At 37.4% G+C, this 17,390-nt stretch overlaps 1 protein-coding gene across 5 annotated transcripts in view; it reads right to left on the bottom strand.

The window, feature by feature from the left end:
* Positions 1–17,390, bottom strand: part of DENND1B (DENN domain containing 1B) — a 156,106-nt gene that overhangs the window by 79,844 nt on the left and 58,872 nt on the right. For 3 of the 5 annotated variants that reach the window (XM_082052745.1, XM_082052746.1, XM_082052743.1), the window contains exons 5-7: positions 11,228–11,347; positions 4,595–4,664; positions 2,840–2,920 (exon numbers count right to left, since the gene is read on the bottom strand). In XM_082052745.1, the coding sequence (XP_081908871.1) occupies positions 2,840–2,920; positions 4,595–4,664; positions 11,228–11,347 (271 nt within the window). Of the gene's footprint in view, positions 1–74; positions 135–2,839; positions 2,921–4,594; positions 4,665–11,227; positions 11,348–17,390 lie in introns of all 5 variants that reach the window. The other 2 variants (XM_082052744.1, XM_082052742.1) reach the window with 1 other exon arrangement.

Genomic DNA, 17,390 nt, shown 5'->3' on the forward strand with positions numbered 1-17,390 from the left:
GAGATACTCTATAGCAAGTAATTATTTCTTTAATTATGATAGGCTGTAGATAGTCAGGTGCCTTTTAAACTCACCGATACAAGACAAGGCTGTTTTTTCAAAACTTGTTCACTTGTAAAAATCATCTCTTGGTTCTTATGCAAGATGAGAGAAAGATTGAACAATTGACTTTTTAGTTTTCCAAGAAAAAGGCCACAGCTGACTTTAATGCTTGTAATACTCCATACTTAAAATATTGGCTGAAAATGTGTTTTATTATTTGTATTCCTTGCCCATTTGAACTCAGACTTGACTTAGCTAACTTTTCCAAAAAAAAAAAAAACCCAACACTTTTATTAGCCTCCCATGGGTGAAATACAAGTGACCCAAATTATATTTAAGCTCAGGTTTCATAGAATAAATGATCACTGCTCATAAATTTGAGTGGCAGAATATTTGCTACTGGGACTAACAGGTGAGAGTAGAACTTGGTCCATAACCGGACCAAGGCATTTTGGTGTCCTCCTGACCAAGGATTACTGGAAAACACCAAGTATCCAGATACTGGGCAGAATTTCTGCATTATTATATACATGCGATCCTAAATACCATTGTGGTCTGCCACTTAAACCTTGCTTCAACGTCTGTGAGCCTTACACTGCATACCTGAGCAAACAGAGAAAGGGATCTTTTTAATTCTGCATCATGCAATTTGAACTAGACTCATCCTGGCACAATGAAAAGCCACCTCATGCTGTGATTTCTACAATTACTTGTCAGACTCTAACTTCTTTTTAAGTCTATTATCATCAATGGTTCCAGTCCAGCCCACTAACAGTATACAAGGAGCAAGAAACATACATCAATATAAGAGGCTGGGGACACAAAGTCAGAGCTGAAAGTGGCCATAAACATCTCCCTGCAGCACTGAGCATTACAAAAACAGAGATGCCTGTATGTCCAACAAGTATCTGGGTTCAGGCAAAGCTATTCCTTCCTGCTCTGCCCCCTTTGAACCACAATATTTGCTCAACTGCACCTGCAGCCCAGCATTTGGCAAGAGGCTTGTGTTTAGGTAATCACTGTCCAGCTAAAAAGATTACAAAACTGTTCAATGTAACAAGCTACTGCGAACAAGAGACAATTGAGAAAAAAAAATCAAAAGTAAAATAATACTGAAATATAACAAGAAAGCATCAACTTCATTGCAAGCAAGGTGTCACCCCAGTGTTGCCAGCTGTATTTGCCACAACATCCTTTTCCAGGTTCATCACAACATTTATTTTGAGGTAGGTGAGCTCTACACAAGATGAACAGCAACACTGATAGCAACAGGCAGCAACTTTTTGCAAGAAATAAAGGGAAAAAGATCTTTAAAACTTATTCATGTCCCACTGAAAAACAGTAGCATTCTGAAAGGACTTTATAGAGTGCTTTAGGTATGCCAATTTAGAATTGGTTATATTACCACAATTAATGAGGTAAAAATATTATTTGAGATACAGAAGTATTCTTGCAAGAGTACTATGAAATGAAAAATAAATTGAAAATATTACACTGACAATAGAAAAAAAAACAAAACTAAGCAACACAAACAATTCAGACTGCAGCTTCAAAAACCTGTGTATTTTTCTGGTAAAAAACAACACACAAGACTGGAAGGATTTCCACATACAGTGGATTAGTACTGTTCAAGAGAGAAAATATTAGGGCTCTATAGACTACTGGAAAAGGCGTAACAAGGCATCTGAGATATGACAAACTAAAATAAAGATAGCATTAACAGAAAAGTCAAGGAACTACTGGAAGGGAAGGGGCAGACACTATTTCTGTACATCTTCCTAGGAGGGACAGATGCTTTTCTAGAGTCTGTGCAAAGTTAGCTCAAAGTATTAGGCTCCATTCTAAAATAAATGAGTTAAAAGCAATAGGAAATGACACAAATAAGGCCAAGATAAATAATGTAATGATCTTTCAGTATGTGTGGAAGGGACGCCTTTATAAAATAGCTTCTTCCTGTTACCTGCAAACTGTGATAGTTCAATCAAGAAACAATTACCTGCACAGAGTAACTTATGCGTGCAGCAATGGTAAAGATGCTGTGAACACAGAGTCACAGCGACAGCAGAGGCTCTGTATCAGCTTTACATTTCATATAGGTTCTACAAATTTATTTAAATATGTGCTTATGTGCTATTTTTGTTAAAAGCTTTGGGAACTCTAACAGTGACAGGCTCACTTTGACATTTCTGTGGCAACTGCCACACGATCAAAGCCCAGTCCCACATCACCAAGTGTCCGTGCACAAAAGCAAGGGGGGCACAGACATGTCCTTCCACCTACACGTGCAGAAAGTTTCACATCACACAGCACACTTCTGCCGTCTCTCCTACAGCACTCTCGCATGATCAAGCAAAACTAGGAAGAAGAGGAAGGATGATGGGAAAAAAGCCAGCTTACACAGATTTTTGTCCAGTCCTGCAAGTCTACCTACTCAGACATCTGAGGCAATAGAACAGAGTTAGCATCTCCTGATTCACAGCAGGAGAAACCAAAATTATCTACATGAAACAGCTGGAAGCACAAAAAAGTAGTTCTAGCACTGCCAGATCCCACTGTAGCTTACTTTCTCATCCACAGAGCAAAATTCAAATTTCTGCTTCTTTATAACTTTACAAGAACAACATGGGACAGAGAAAAACTCTGCTCCACAGAGAAAAGAAAAAAGGTTGTCAAAGCCACTTAATGATGGGAAGCCACATAAGTTTATTTCTTAAAAAGGCTTTTTTTGTTTGTTTTGTTTCAACCATGCCTACTATTTCATAGTCAGTAATAGGAGTAATACAGAGAGAATACTTACCACACTTAAACTGACTAAAGCATTCGCCTTTGGCACAGGATGGCTATACAATGATTTTAACAAATCATTTGAGTCATTTTCCTATAGGGAATATTTTTAAAGTTGGTTAGTCATTGTATAAAAACTCAATAATTACCATTTGCTACACATCAAACTATATACTGATAAACATACATTTAATGAGAAAGATAATTGCAATTCTCAGTAGAAGTATTTAAATATTAAGTATAAAATGCAGGTCAACTTTACATTTCAGAAAATTATTTTATCTGCAAGTTAAGTCAGTTTCTTACATGTACTCTTTAAATGAATCACATTATTTGCAACTGAAAGTAGCACTAACATGTGTAGCTGCTCTGTGCCTCTTGGAAGTCATCTTCCTTAACCTGCTAGCCACAATATTTGTCTATTCCCAGTTTTACTAAATATGCAGCTACATAGCTATATCATGTACTTTTAAAATCATTCATCAGGTTTAACTAGGATCTCCCACCTTGATCTCTAAAAGAGACATTCACTTGAAAAATAGATGCAGGTGGGTTTTTTGTTTGGTTTAGGGTTTTCATTCAATTTAAGGTTTTTGTTCACGGAGACTAAATTCTTTTTGTTATCAAAGTAAAACCAAAAATATCAGCGACAAGCCAGGTCCAGCTTTTAAACACTTTGTATGGGTTCTGCCTCTCCCTGCGAGAATAGTGATGAGACTGGATCTCATGTTAACAGGACTTTGGGTCTGCCTGACTGAGCCACCAAAACCGTGTGCTCAGCATACAGGACAGCAAACTTATAGCCCTTCACCTGGTTGCACTAATACTGCAAAGAACCAGTGACCAGAAAACCAAGCAGACAATCGTTGCTCCTTCTGTCAAACACAACCTTAACAACAGGTTTTGCTACTACAGTGAAACCAGGGCCAAAAGCAAAGTCTCATTACACCATTTATAAGACTTAAATGTATTCCACACTTTATTTAAACACAGCTAACACCACACTTTCCGACATAAAATATCATCATTTTCTGTAGTCCATTTACTATAATGCACAATAATTGCTTATTCTATAGTTCATATATTCTTGAAATGTCAGCTTTTCTCATCTACAGCATATGGCTGCCTATTGATGCTTTTTTTTAATTACAATCTAGTACACTAATATAGTTAAAGCAGAAAGGTATAGCTTTAATGTTCTCAGTAAAGACAGATGCCAGTATTTCCTTTCCTGCATAATCATGGAATCTGTCTAATTGCTCATGAATATGCAAACTAAACTATCATGATTCTTCACCAAATGCTGCAACTAATTTTGTCTTGCTAGTTGAGATGACAGAATTACAAGAGGTAGTTTTTGGTTAATATGAAGGGTGAAACAGTACATCATATTTTACACAGTTCTGAAAAAAGGTGTTTGCAACTGATAATCAGATAGTTCCAGAGATCTACAGTTTACAATCAATACGTCATACAGATCTCCAGCGATGTGACACTTTGCTCACACTTCACCCAGGACTTGTTTATGCTAAGACTGACACTTTATAAAGGTATATTCTCACCAGCTTTTTAAGATTAATGCGGGATTCAAGTGACAGTGGCAGCTCTACGTTAAAATTCTTTGATTTTCTATATGATGAGTGTAAGACCTTCCTTCTAAACTCCACTAAAATTTTAAACAGCATAGAATCACTTTATAGCACTTCAAATGGTGACTATTATTTCACGGAAAATATTTTACACAAAGAAATAGAATATCTAATATTACCTGTTCTTTAGCCAAATAATCTGCCAGGGTATTTAGGAGCTTGTAGTATACCTCAAACCATGGCAGGTAACTAAAATAGGAGAAAAAGCATTTAAATAAAATACCCATTTTTTTTCAAAGTGCTTGTAAAATACTTCTATAATTAATCTGACTTGAACATTTTTATAATATTTCTACACATAAAATGCATATAAAACTACTTCCCACAAATTTAATGGCACATCACTGATAAATAGTAGTAAAAGTTACATTTCTCTATGATGGACACCTGCTTGAAGTTCCACTAAGTGTAGATTACCTCATAATATTTCTACTTCTCATTAATTTAAAGGCACCAAAAATAATTTTAAACACTGCCAAATCACATTCCCATCGTCTTGTAATTGTTACAGCTTTCAGAAGTTACTTTATTTGCAATTTCACCATTCTACATTCTGTCGTGCCTGTGTGGACGGCCAGAATTGCTGCTTCCCTGAAGAATGAAAGCTATTTTACCTGGGCAGACCAGGTGGCCCATATTTGACATGTGGTATAATGCTATGCAATATAACAGATGTCACATTATAGATAAATATCTTGGCCTCCACATAGTCATTTCTATAGATAGAATTAACTTCTAAAAATAACCAAGCATTCACCAATATTGTGAATATACAGCCCATTAATACATGAATACTTAATAGACTTTTAACACAGGTCTGCAGCCCATATGTGCACAATACTCTCGGTGAGTTAAACAGAATCCAAGATAAATAAGACATAGCCAAAGAGTATGAGAAAAGAAACTCAAGTCTGGTGGCATCAGTTCCATTTTTTTGTAATCTGTTTACAGAACAGCTACCTTTAGCAGTGACATCCTCAGTGAGTGTATGCTACAGAATTTTCCACAATCACTATTTTAAACCTACCATACAGATGTAATAAGTCTGGTAAACTAAATACTAGCAGTATAAATTACTATTTATTGACAAGTTATACTCTACTTCATGTCTGTTAGAATTTTGCCAAAAAGAACATTACTAAAAGAGCAATAGTATGGTCAATATTAGTTGTTTGAGATTAGAAGCAATGCTGAGGAGGAAATAAAGCCTGAAATGTCTTTATATTTCATACCCACACCTAACAATTCTGCACACTTTGTTATTCAGTACAGTGTAAATCCACAGGCATACGTTCAGTGCATTCCTTAAAAGCTTCAGTGTGTGCTGCGGATAGACCTTCAAGTTTCTATATTTCAGGAAACATGCTAACTCTAACTGAAAAAGCCCAGTATGCAGAACCTGAAGGTGCTTCCCGATAGGAAAAGGAAACCTGTTAGGGGAAAACCTGTCTGTCAGAGAAGCCAAGTCTGCTTTTGTCCAGTGAGTCCAGTGAGGGGTCGTGTTCTCTTTGTGACGCCTCTGCTCTCAGTACACTGCTGGCCAGGTTTCAGAAACAGACCCCAATTCTTGAGGCAAAGACAGAACAGCAAAACTCTGAACACAGTTACGCATTTTCTAGCAATCTTACTTTGCTACCCTTAGAAAAGTTCAATTGCTGGTTCTCAGAAAAAAAAAATAATAAAGAAATAAAAAAATCATGAATTCGCTCTCGCCAAGCCAAAGAGACACAGAGGCAATGATTTCTTTTAAAGCCACTACGTTAATGTCTTTATCACACTTTACCATACACTGTTCTGGCTATTAATCAAAACTAAATCAACCTCTTAATCCTCACAGACGTTTTTAATGCTTGCCATTGTTGACAGCAGCTAAGGTGTGACATTATTGCATTTGCTTTTCAATATGTTCTTATATAATCATAAAATTTACTTCCTTGCACCTGTGTAAGGCCACTCACTGCTAACAGGCACAAACGCTGCACGCCCTTGTAAAACATTCACCCCAATAGCACCTAAAACATCTGATCTTGGAGTTTTCTTCCACCTAAAACTCCTGATCTGTTATCTTCTGAAACCACATTAACCTGGTTTTACAGGTCACCAAAATAATGCAGCGTAGAATGGCCAAACAATTGCTCCCCACAGCATTGAGAGGACTTGCAAATGTGAGAGCTACTGAACAGTTTTTCTAGCCCAGAGTTACAGCAGGGACTGGAACACTGTTCTAGCATTCTGTCCCAGTCAAGGTACAAGGCAGGTATCAATTGCAAAGCATTTTTATGACACTGGACACACAAATGAGTTAGATTATCTAAAAGCCTTCCAGTCTTCTGCTGTCACCTCTCCCTTAGTAGTGTACATCACCCCAGCATATTTTGCATTTGATCATGCATTTTTCATAATGAACATTTATGAACAGCATGCTATAAAAATAAATGCTCCTACTTCAATAAAATATTAACCATATTTCTGTCTTGTATCTATGATCTCAACTCCCCTCTTACTGTGAAAAGAAAAATTAAATGCAATTCTTAGGTCTGTGCATAAAAAGGTCAAATTCATTATTTGAAATTAATGAACCCTAGAACAAAGCCAAAGGAGATTTTTCTTTCATACAGCAAGGCTTGCTGACCAGAGTATTCATACAAGAGTTTCTTCCCTTAGTAAAATCAGCTTGATGATGCATTTCCATGGCTTCACATAACAAAACCGCAAAGAAAAACGTAAAAACAGACTACTTGAACACAGTTTAAAAATGCCAGTTTCCTTTCTGAACTGAAAGACTGGAAAAAGAATTGCTTTAAGCCTTATAACCACAGACATGAGGTTAATATAATTTCAACATGCCTCTTAAACCTGAAAAATTAAGGAAACCAAAACAAGTGCTCCATTACATTACACGGCATGAAACCAAAGGCTACCAAGAGCTGTCTTCTGTTTCTTTTCCACATAATCTTCATTTCTTCAAAAGCACAGTTTAATTGCAATTGCTTTTGTTGATATTTTTAATTATACTGTTCTTACTGCAACAAAGTATTACAAAGATCTATTGGAAAGCAAAAAAGCCCTATTTATGTTTTTGTTTATTTGCTAATTAGCATTAATTCAGTAGAATAATGCATTGTAACATTAGCTGTTTTCGTAAAGAGTGCATTTGTGTGTGTGCATATACAATGCATCTCTGTTTTCAAAAGTAAACATAAACACAGTTTGTGTTTGTTCATAATAAAGACAGCTATCAGGTGGTATTTTAAATTCTCAATGGAAAGAGCAAGTATAAGCTCTTTCTATTTTGTAACATCCTCAAGGCTGTCAAGCAACATTTTTGTTCTCTTATATCACCAGCTGATTTTGCAGGCACATGTGTTAATAATCCTATTAATTTATTTGGACTACTCTAGTAAATAGATTCATCCATAGATGAACACTACCACAATACAGGCTTTACATCTTTATCCACTATATTATAGTGGATAAAGCACTGTATATGGCACTTGTGTGTGTGATAGCAAAAAAAGCAGAAGCATTACAGGTAAAAGAAGCTTCTTAGCTTGTCCTGTTAGCAAATCTTGAAAAGTCATTTAATCTTTGTTTAGTACAGAAGAACGAGTCTATGTACAGAAAAGTCACCCAGCACACAAACTTCCATCAACATCTAGTAAGCTGGGTAACAGTTTTTTTCGAGTCAGTACAGCAATGCACTGTCTGCAAAAAATAGTTTCGAAATGGCTGAATTTAACACAGGAGACCTGTAATTAATCCTAACTCAAAACTGTCACACTAATATGTACCTTAACAACAGATAAAATCAAAGTCCATTACTAGAAAGACCCTACAATCATACTTGCATTCGTAAGACTATTTATGAGCAGTGCGTTTTGTAATTAATTTGTTGTCTTATGAAAACGTCAAAAGGTTATCAATGAAGTCCCTTCAGAGTAGATGAAACAGAGAAAAACCAGGGCTTTCATTTTTAATGTATTTAGAAGCTTGAATTTCAAATAAAAATAATTTAGGTTCCTAAACTATGAAACAATTACTGGTTTCTTGTTTATTCTTCTTTAATTGTAGACATTGTCTTTTGCATTCCTTGTTACCATCAATATCTGTTTGAGAAACAAACATACAACAACCTTCAACAACATACACCAGTTTCTCTCAAGTTGCCACAAAACATTTTTCCCATAATAAAGTAAAACATAAAAACACACCCAATATTGTTTTAGTAGATGTATTCCCTGGTTGAGAATACAGTGGTCTTCATTTAGAAGTGGGGCCGCTGCCTGTCACAAAAGCAAGTGCCCAAGATATTTCATGGTTAATTAAAAATGTACTTCGCATTTTCTTTTAATCCAAATGAGCCACAAGGCAGGAGCTCAGACTTCCATTCAAAGTCAAACATAATCCTTGTTGCCGTAAGTAGAGTTCCACCTCACTGGTGCTTCTACTACAGCTCTGATAAAACTTTTACATTCATGAGTCAAAGGTTAAATAAAGGAGAGGAAATGTTTTCTGTCAAATAGTCAAGTAACCACTAACAGTCCTGAACTATCAGCAGGAATCTAACTTCTAGTAATCAAATAAAACTAAGGAAACTGCCTTTCCGTAGCTAAATGTCTAATGTCTAGGGGCTACTTTTCTGTCTGGAAAATTGACACAAAATGTGTAAAATTGAAACATTCTGCTTCTAAGGGATTTGCCTAAAGGAAGAGTAAGAAAGCTTCAAGCGTGGTCTGAACTGAAGAACTACAAAGGCTTCCCACATAAACCTGTCTTCCTTATTAGAGCATTTCATTTGGAAACGTAGGTGACAATTTTACAGTCATAAAATTAATGAAATCTAAGACTGAGCATTTTAATGATGCATTTTGCTTTCCTCTGGATACATAAGTCAACTTCAGAGTCCATCAACAGTTTTAAGGCTTTTAACAAAACAAATTTCAGCCAAATTATTTTAACTTTGTATTAAAACCGTTCAGGTAATTCAAAAACAATTTCATATAAACCTAAAAAGATACTGTTCCTACTGCAAAGAGCAGTGATATATAGAAACAATACCCAGATGAATCGTCTCCTCTTGTTATCCAAAAGTGAACATTTCCACTGCACCACTTCAAATCTCAACTGGTAAAATTGTTATTTAAATTAAAATATAAAAAGTAAAACTAGGATAAAAGATCTGGTACAGTATAAGAGCACAACAAGGCATATTATAATACTCCTGTTGTGGTACCCCTCGTTCTAATGAGGCTGCATTAGCTCAATAGTTCGTGGAGAAGGAGAAGGTGATTCATACCAAGAGCCTCACAAAGCAGCTGTGCGGTTTAAAGAAAACAAAACAAAACAAAAATTGCAAAGGAATCACATAAAATATCTGGAGAATAATCCAAGATTTATTTTCTCATCTTACTATGGTTTTGCACTTACTTGCACCTTGTATCTGGCAACTGCAGTCAAGCTCTGCAGAGAATTTGAGCAAAATATTCCAATTTGGAAGAAAGTTTTGCTTACATAATTCACACACGTGTGCATACAAAACATTTAATTTAGTTAATTTTTCTGTATTTCACTATTTCCAGTTGTCTTTGTTAAAGCCACAGTCAGCAATCTTAATCTATTCCTCTTTTTTATGGCAATATACATATATGTGCATAGGTAGATGTGTAGTTAGACACTGTATTTATGTATTTATGACGCTGCATTTGCGTGTCTGTAGAAAAGGCTATGACTACTGTGCACATATCTGTTACTGACAAGCAGTCTGAATTGCTCATACAGAGTCATTATTGTATATACACACAGGGAATATAAATTCATGTTATTTTGATATGAGATACATTTTGAAATGTTAAAAGAAATACCCGAGTTTACACCAGCTGAGAATTTGCATCCTTTGCTTTGCAGCACTGCATACAGTATTTAAACGGGTGTATTTCAGTTTGGGTAACTGATTAAATATTTGTTATTATAACATTAGAAGCCAGCCAAACAATGTTAGGAGCACAAGTCAATTTTACTTCAACCTTGTTCTACTCCTGTGCTGCTGAACTGGATGTTCCCATTTCCTCTATGGGCATCACAGGCTGCTAGGCTCCTAATTGAACTGGCAAATTTGCCTTTTAATTAAAGCACTCTGGCTTTTAATTAATTTAATTAAAAGAGTTTTAGGACAGCTAAACTTTTTTTTTTTATTTATTACCAAAACAATTATCTTAAGGGAGAAGAAAGAAATGGCAGAGGGAGAAACAAAGTACTTTACTGGGATCAATTTCTCCATCATCCATCTCTTTTGCAACAAAGTGACATATTGAGAATTATTTAGCCCTGGTATTTCTTACATTAGACTAGTCTCGCCAAAGAACGTGGAAGAGACACACAAAAATCATATTTCCAAGGAGAGGAATACAGACTAGTGCAATTTATTGTTAAATCCACAGAATAGTTGTCAAAGATCTCATTAGAAAGCAGAGAATCCACATAACATTCAAAGCCTCTAAAGCTTCGGTGTATTGCTCTCTGATTTTAAGCAGAGATTTCATATTTTTAAATAGAATTGTTTAGCCTCACACGAGAACACCATCGCATGGGGACTGGGACCACTTTTCATATTAAATCAGCGGTAACACTGTTGTAGAGAAATGATACCCTGATAGAGAAGTGTAACACAGTATCAGAGGATTCCCAAAAGATAATTTTGCCTTGTATTTTTCTTATATTCGCTCCTTGACTCAATATTTTCTATACCAACTTACCTTAGAATACAGAGGCAGATCTTGCCTCCTGACGTCAAACGGCAAAATCCAAACCTTTGCTTACTTTCAATGTCGGTGAGCACGAAGGTAAAATGCTGTCCTACTTGGTTTTGGGACACCCTGAAAAATCAGATACAGAGCATAAAACCACTAAATCACACAAAACATAAGCATTTCAATCATTAGTCTCCAGCACTTTCATGCTCAAGCCTCACTACCCTTCTGTCCTTCCCACCCTCAAGGCTGCCTCCTGTCCCCTCTCCCCAGCTCAGCACAGAAGAGCCCAGGTCATTACTTCAGCCCTGCCGCCAGCCGACATGGGATCCAGCCCTGCTCTGAACAGACGGGGCACTTAATAAGGTCTTCTCCTAAGTATGGCCTAAGCAGAGCCAGCATGAGCCTGCCTGTTGGCTTTGGGCACACCTCAGCAGTGGGAAATGGTAACTAAAACAATGGTTTTGAATTCTGCAAATAATTTATTAAATGTCGTAATACAGGCCTGACTTAAGTAGCTTCCTACCCGTTCCCCGCTTCAGAACAGCTTCATTAATAACTTCATGAGTTAAAGCCATAGCCTGCCCGTGCACCCACACGCGTCTTCCTCCCTTTTCTGCAGCACACACTGCCCAACAACTTTTTGCTAAGTTAATTTTCCAGTGCAAACTTGTTCAGTTCTAGGAATGCAAAAGACAGAAAATAATCAAGAACAAAGAGCACGAGAGCTAAAATAATAAGTCACAATATCTTCAAGGCTATATCAAAACATGTACCCACCTGAGACAGAATACATTTACACAGAATTTCCCTGCCTGGTGTTCAGCTCCTCTTATCCCCAAACTCTGCTCAGTCAGCGTTCCCTCGGCAGGGCAGGCTAATCCATCTTGTTCTCAGTTTCTACCTCCCCTCCAGCGCCACCTCTGACTCCTTGCACTCAACTTCCATTCCTGCCCCCCACTTTCTGTTTCACGGTATGAATTTTTCACAATTTATTTTTAAGAAGAAATGGCATCTTCACTGCCATGACACATCTCTCAACTCCTTTATGCTCTCAAGATGGGTGTCTATATCTCTCTTGAGCGGACAAAGAAACCCTGAGTACATGGGACAGACCCACTTTTCTGCATGTACCATATACCGCATGTACCATGAAGCAGACAAGTCCTGGCTCTGCGCCTCTGTTTCACCGCGGCACATTCAGGTTGCTCCAAAGTCAAGTGTCCCCTTCAGAGAGAGTCAGCAGCTCCCAGCACTGCTACTGAGCCACAGCAATGGCGCCTAAAAACTTTTCCTTAACGTGAACACCATCACAGGTAAAATGCAATTATTACGTACCAGAATTGCCTAGGCAAAGCATTATCTAGACTTGCTACTGGAGTGCAGGACCAACTGGTCAAGCTTCAAAACCCTTCTGCAAAGCGCTGGCCTGGTCGGCTATTTGAGGAGAGCATGATCTACTTGCTTGTGTGGGGAGCGGGCACAAATCATCCCCAGCCACCGCTGACCTTCTCCTCACTCATTCCTCCGCCCTGCCTTTGACTTAACTTTCAACTCCTGCCCTGCACGCTTACATCTAATCTCGGCTTAACAATAATAAATCACTAATAGCAAAGAATGTGTGCAAACCCTTATTAACCCTGCAGACTACAATGGGCTCTTTCAAGGTTATTACAGTTCACTATAGGAATAAAAGTAGTTTTTAAAATTTTCTAAGTTCACATCTAAACAATGCAGAAAAGGTTCTTTGGTACCTACAGAGCAGCTAAAGAAACATTTTAAAGATTTTTGTTTACAATTTAGCCATTGTTCAGGTCTAATTTTAAGGCTGCCTTGAGAGAGATGATTAAGGCAGGAATTAAATCTCTTCTTGGAATGAAAACCAGCATTTTTAATCATTAAATTTATCCCTTTTTCTCAATGAGAACTGTTGTTCTTCCAAATCTGTTTAGGACACAGAAGATGTTTGAATTTTTTTTTTCTTCAAACTTTAGGAATTTTTAAAGGCTTTTGAATTTCAGAGAGATTTTTCAGAGACTTCATTTTGAAGTAAGCTTCAAAAAATGAAAGGCTTTATGCATGGGAACACAGATTTTGATGACTTATTTTTCAAAGAAAACAAAGTTATTGGTATCATTAATTATAAGGTGTCAAGTACACATACTTGACCAGTGTAACTAAAGTATACACTTCTGATTAAAGCTCTGGCAGCTGCTACCTAAACCTGAAAACTTCAAGTGTATTTCATCTCCCAATCTGATGCTGAAAAGCAAACCCCACCAGTCATGCACCCTAATCATGCCCAGGATCAGATAATAGATTAGAAACCATTTCAAGCAGGAATTTCAAAAACAGATGTTAAGGTGGTGGTTTAAGTTGATGGAGAGATTGGGGGGACAGTGGCCCAGGGCTGGGTCATCTCCTTCAACTAACTGCTATCCCCGAATCTAAGCCTCATGAACTATTTCCTCCACTTCCAAGCCCACTCCGTGACCCACAGCTCAGGCTCCCGGTGGGGAGGGCTCCTCTGCTCCAACAGAGTTATCCGACTTGAGCTCCACTACCCAGATCCCCCGACCCCTCACACAGCGGAAAGAAAAGGAAGAGCAAGAAAACAGCAGAAGATAGGAAAATGTACAGAGCTACCACCAAGTAAGAAAATTCCCACAAACAGAAAGCATAGTTAGCTTATAATTGGGGTTATGTTTTCAAAACAACAGAAGAATTAAAGGAAACCACAACTCGTTAGTATAGAGGCTCCCTGTGTGCACTTAGGTCCCAGGAGAAGCCTGTCCAGGGGTCCTGGCCACAGCTCCAGCCCAGGGTCCATGGGACCTCTGCACACACATGGAAACCAAACAACCCACATTTGGAACCAACAGCTACACTCTTCCATGGTGCATAGTTCACGCTGCAACATGTCCTTACACAATGGACATTACACACACACACAATAATACAATGAGATAAAGGATGGAAAGAACTCTATTGTATAAAACTGCTCCTGCATTTTTGAATTCACAACCCACCTTGCAAACTGACTGAAATGACTGAAGTATACAGGAAATGCTATAGTTTATTTATTTTCACCCATAGAGCTTGAAATACATTCTCAATTATTTACTTTTCATTCTCAACTATTTACTCTGAAGGCAGAAATTTTTGTGTAAATATCTTACAATTGCCTTTCACAAAAATCTACATATCCAATGATTGCTACAGCCATTGTTTTCACTTGTCTTGGTCATAGCTGTGTTTCTGCACACAGACTTTTACCAGAAATTCCAACAGAAACAGCATTAGCCAGGAATAGGAGAGTGAAAGTGATGTCATTCCTGCCACCATTACTCACTGACCCCAACAGATTAGGAGTTAAGTAATACACACAGTAATTCCCACACTTTAGCAATATTCTGCTCCTAATGAGAAATCTTCTACAGCAGCAGCACCATGTCTACACTCCAAAATATAACACTTCCCATGCGATCGGGTGAGTGCAGCAGGGAAATAAATGAGGTATGGATTATCATCTCCATGCTGATCCTACAGGCAGTTTCCAAAGCGTCTTAGCTAAAATGGCACACACGCGACACATTCTGCAGAAGAAACGTATCCTGAAAAGGAAAACACAAAGGAATGGAAGGAGAGAGGGGAAGTATTTGTGGCAGAGACAAACAAGAGGAGATGCAAAGCACAGACAAAATTGAGGGCTCAAGCAATAACTTAGCAAAACTTCGGACTGCATTTAAATGGGGCCAAAAAGAACAAGAGGAGAATTTGTGTGCTCACCAGTGGTCATCCAGCTAAATAACTGATGGATGTAGAGATAGAGGTGTGGGCGCTCTGCAAAGCTAGGCCTGTGTTTTGGGTTGAGAGTGAAAATATGGAAGACTGCTGGGGAAAAAAAGTGAAGAAAACCATGCAGAATTTGCACAAAGGATTCCAGGAATAAAAGAGAAGACCAAAGTGGGGTTTTTTTCCTGATGTATTAAAATTAATGCAGTAAACACAGAAAAGGAAATTAAAACCTCTATTAATCTCAAGTGGTAAATACTCCAATTCTGTATGAAAACAAACAGAAAGGAATTCTGTAGCAGAAAAAAGAAATTATCTGTAAATATACATAAGCAAACTGTTAGAATGTTATACAATTGTGCCATGTAATAAGCCTAAAATAATTTATTCACAAAAAAATACATAGGTTCTTGGAGTAAATGTTCAATAACTTCTATGATGTAACTAATTTCTTAACCCCTTCAAAATAAAATGTAAGCAATAACTGGCAGTAATGAAATTATGTGCTTGCTTTCAATAAAAAGTTATATATAGATCTCAAAGTTTAGGTCATGGTCAAAACATTACACCATTGTGCCTTTTTTAAGTTGACTTTCAGTTTACATTTAATGGGAGCTACTTATAGATTTTTAAGCACCATTCACAGTATGTACTTTTGATAATTGAAATGAGTAGTATACACATACTTATAACATCTGCATAAAAGGTAATGCACGTATGCCTGGTGAGATGATGTAAGCAGCATCAAATAGTAAGAACCAAATCTAGAAATGTGTCTACAATCACTGAAGCATAGTGAATAAAACTAAATCAAATACATGTTCTTATTTCATTGACTTTTCCATTCATTTAATAATGAATACAGGTAAGGTGGGAGAAAACAGGTGACAATGATGTTACTACTGTGCTTTAACTTTACTATTTCCATAATTTGAAGAATATAGATTTCCTTCTTTAAGGAGTTTTATTTAGCTAGTTAACAGAAAAGGCAATGCTCCCTCCAGCTCTGCTGTGCAGTAGGGACCCAGAAGCAATCTGTGGAACAGAATCACATCTTTTTCTAGGTATCTTGATCAGCAACATCAGTCAAAGTTATCACTTTTGCACCGGTAACTTCTAGCTCTTACCAAGATCAGACATTGATTGAAGTGGTTTATATACATTTAGTACACACAATACAAGTTGAGAACCTATGCTCTCTGAAGTGCAATATGCTCAATCAATGAAACAGATACTTTGTGTTTCACTTCAATCAAAGCTTTCTGCACAGAAACTGTCATTGAAACTGCCTGTGAAATACTTCAGGGTATTAGGTGTACAGTCTATAACGACCCTCTGTAGAAGAAAGAAAAAAGTTTTATATATATGTATATTCACCAAACAAGTGAAAAGCACATTTATAGCTAGACAAAAACTAAAATACTTGTCACATCTTAAACATCCATTGGAGAAAAGCCATACAAAAAGAAGCTATAGCAGTGTTTTTCTCAACACTTTTCTATCAGTCCATATTTCAAAACAAAAAATAAAACTGAGAAAGCAGAAGACAACTGAATAGTTTCCTTTAAAAACAGTGATAATATATGTATACACTATAGAAAATGCCTGAACTGATTAATATATGGTAAATACACCCCACAGCCAGTAAGTTGTGCACACAAACAGCTTGCCAGTAAACAGTTGCCTGCTTTCTTGAATGAGCTGCCAGTATTTCTGTTCTTTTCCCCACAATAGCTCTGCCCCTCCTCCTCGTCCGGCCTCTTTTATACTCTCAGGATCCCAAAAGGCCTTTGGTTCTCTCACAAATCCCCCAAACCTCAGCTCCCAGCTACACAAGACACCGCAAGCATGGTGGCTGATTTTGAAGATGCTGCAGCGCTGCCTGAGCAGTCAGCAGCCCAAACAAACACTGCGGTTCTGTTCCCATCGTCATCTGTCTCGGCTTCCAAGAACCTTTCCTCTTCTGTTCAACACCTAATGTTACGAAATTAGTAGAAATGTCGCACCTTTGAGAGCACTGCTTTATAGGTGAGCACGAGCCCATGAGTCAAAAAGCGTGTCTGGGAAGAGGGGCATGGGAGGGTAACAACAGACAAACAATAAACATCCCTTTACTTTTTGATTTGGTTTTGTTTTTCTCTCTTTGGATACTCCGCAAAAATACACAGCGAGCTATGCTTTAAATCCATGTATTCCCACAGCGCATTGATTAAGCTTATCCACGTCACACAAGCAACTAAGTGTCTTCTGAACGGCTGAACAGAAGCAGTTAACACAAGACGAGTTATTTAAAAATAAATTATTTGCTGCTATTGATTATCTTCTTGCCACTGGATGGCAGCAACAGAACCTCACCTTTTTCTGTTATCCTTAA

This window comes from Streptopelia decaocto (genome assembly GCF_964273445.1).
Source record: "Streptopelia decaocto genome assembly, chromosome: 5".
Classification (NCBI taxonomy): Eukaryota; Metazoa; Chordata; class Aves; order Columbiformes; family Columbidae; genus Streptopelia; species Streptopelia decaocto.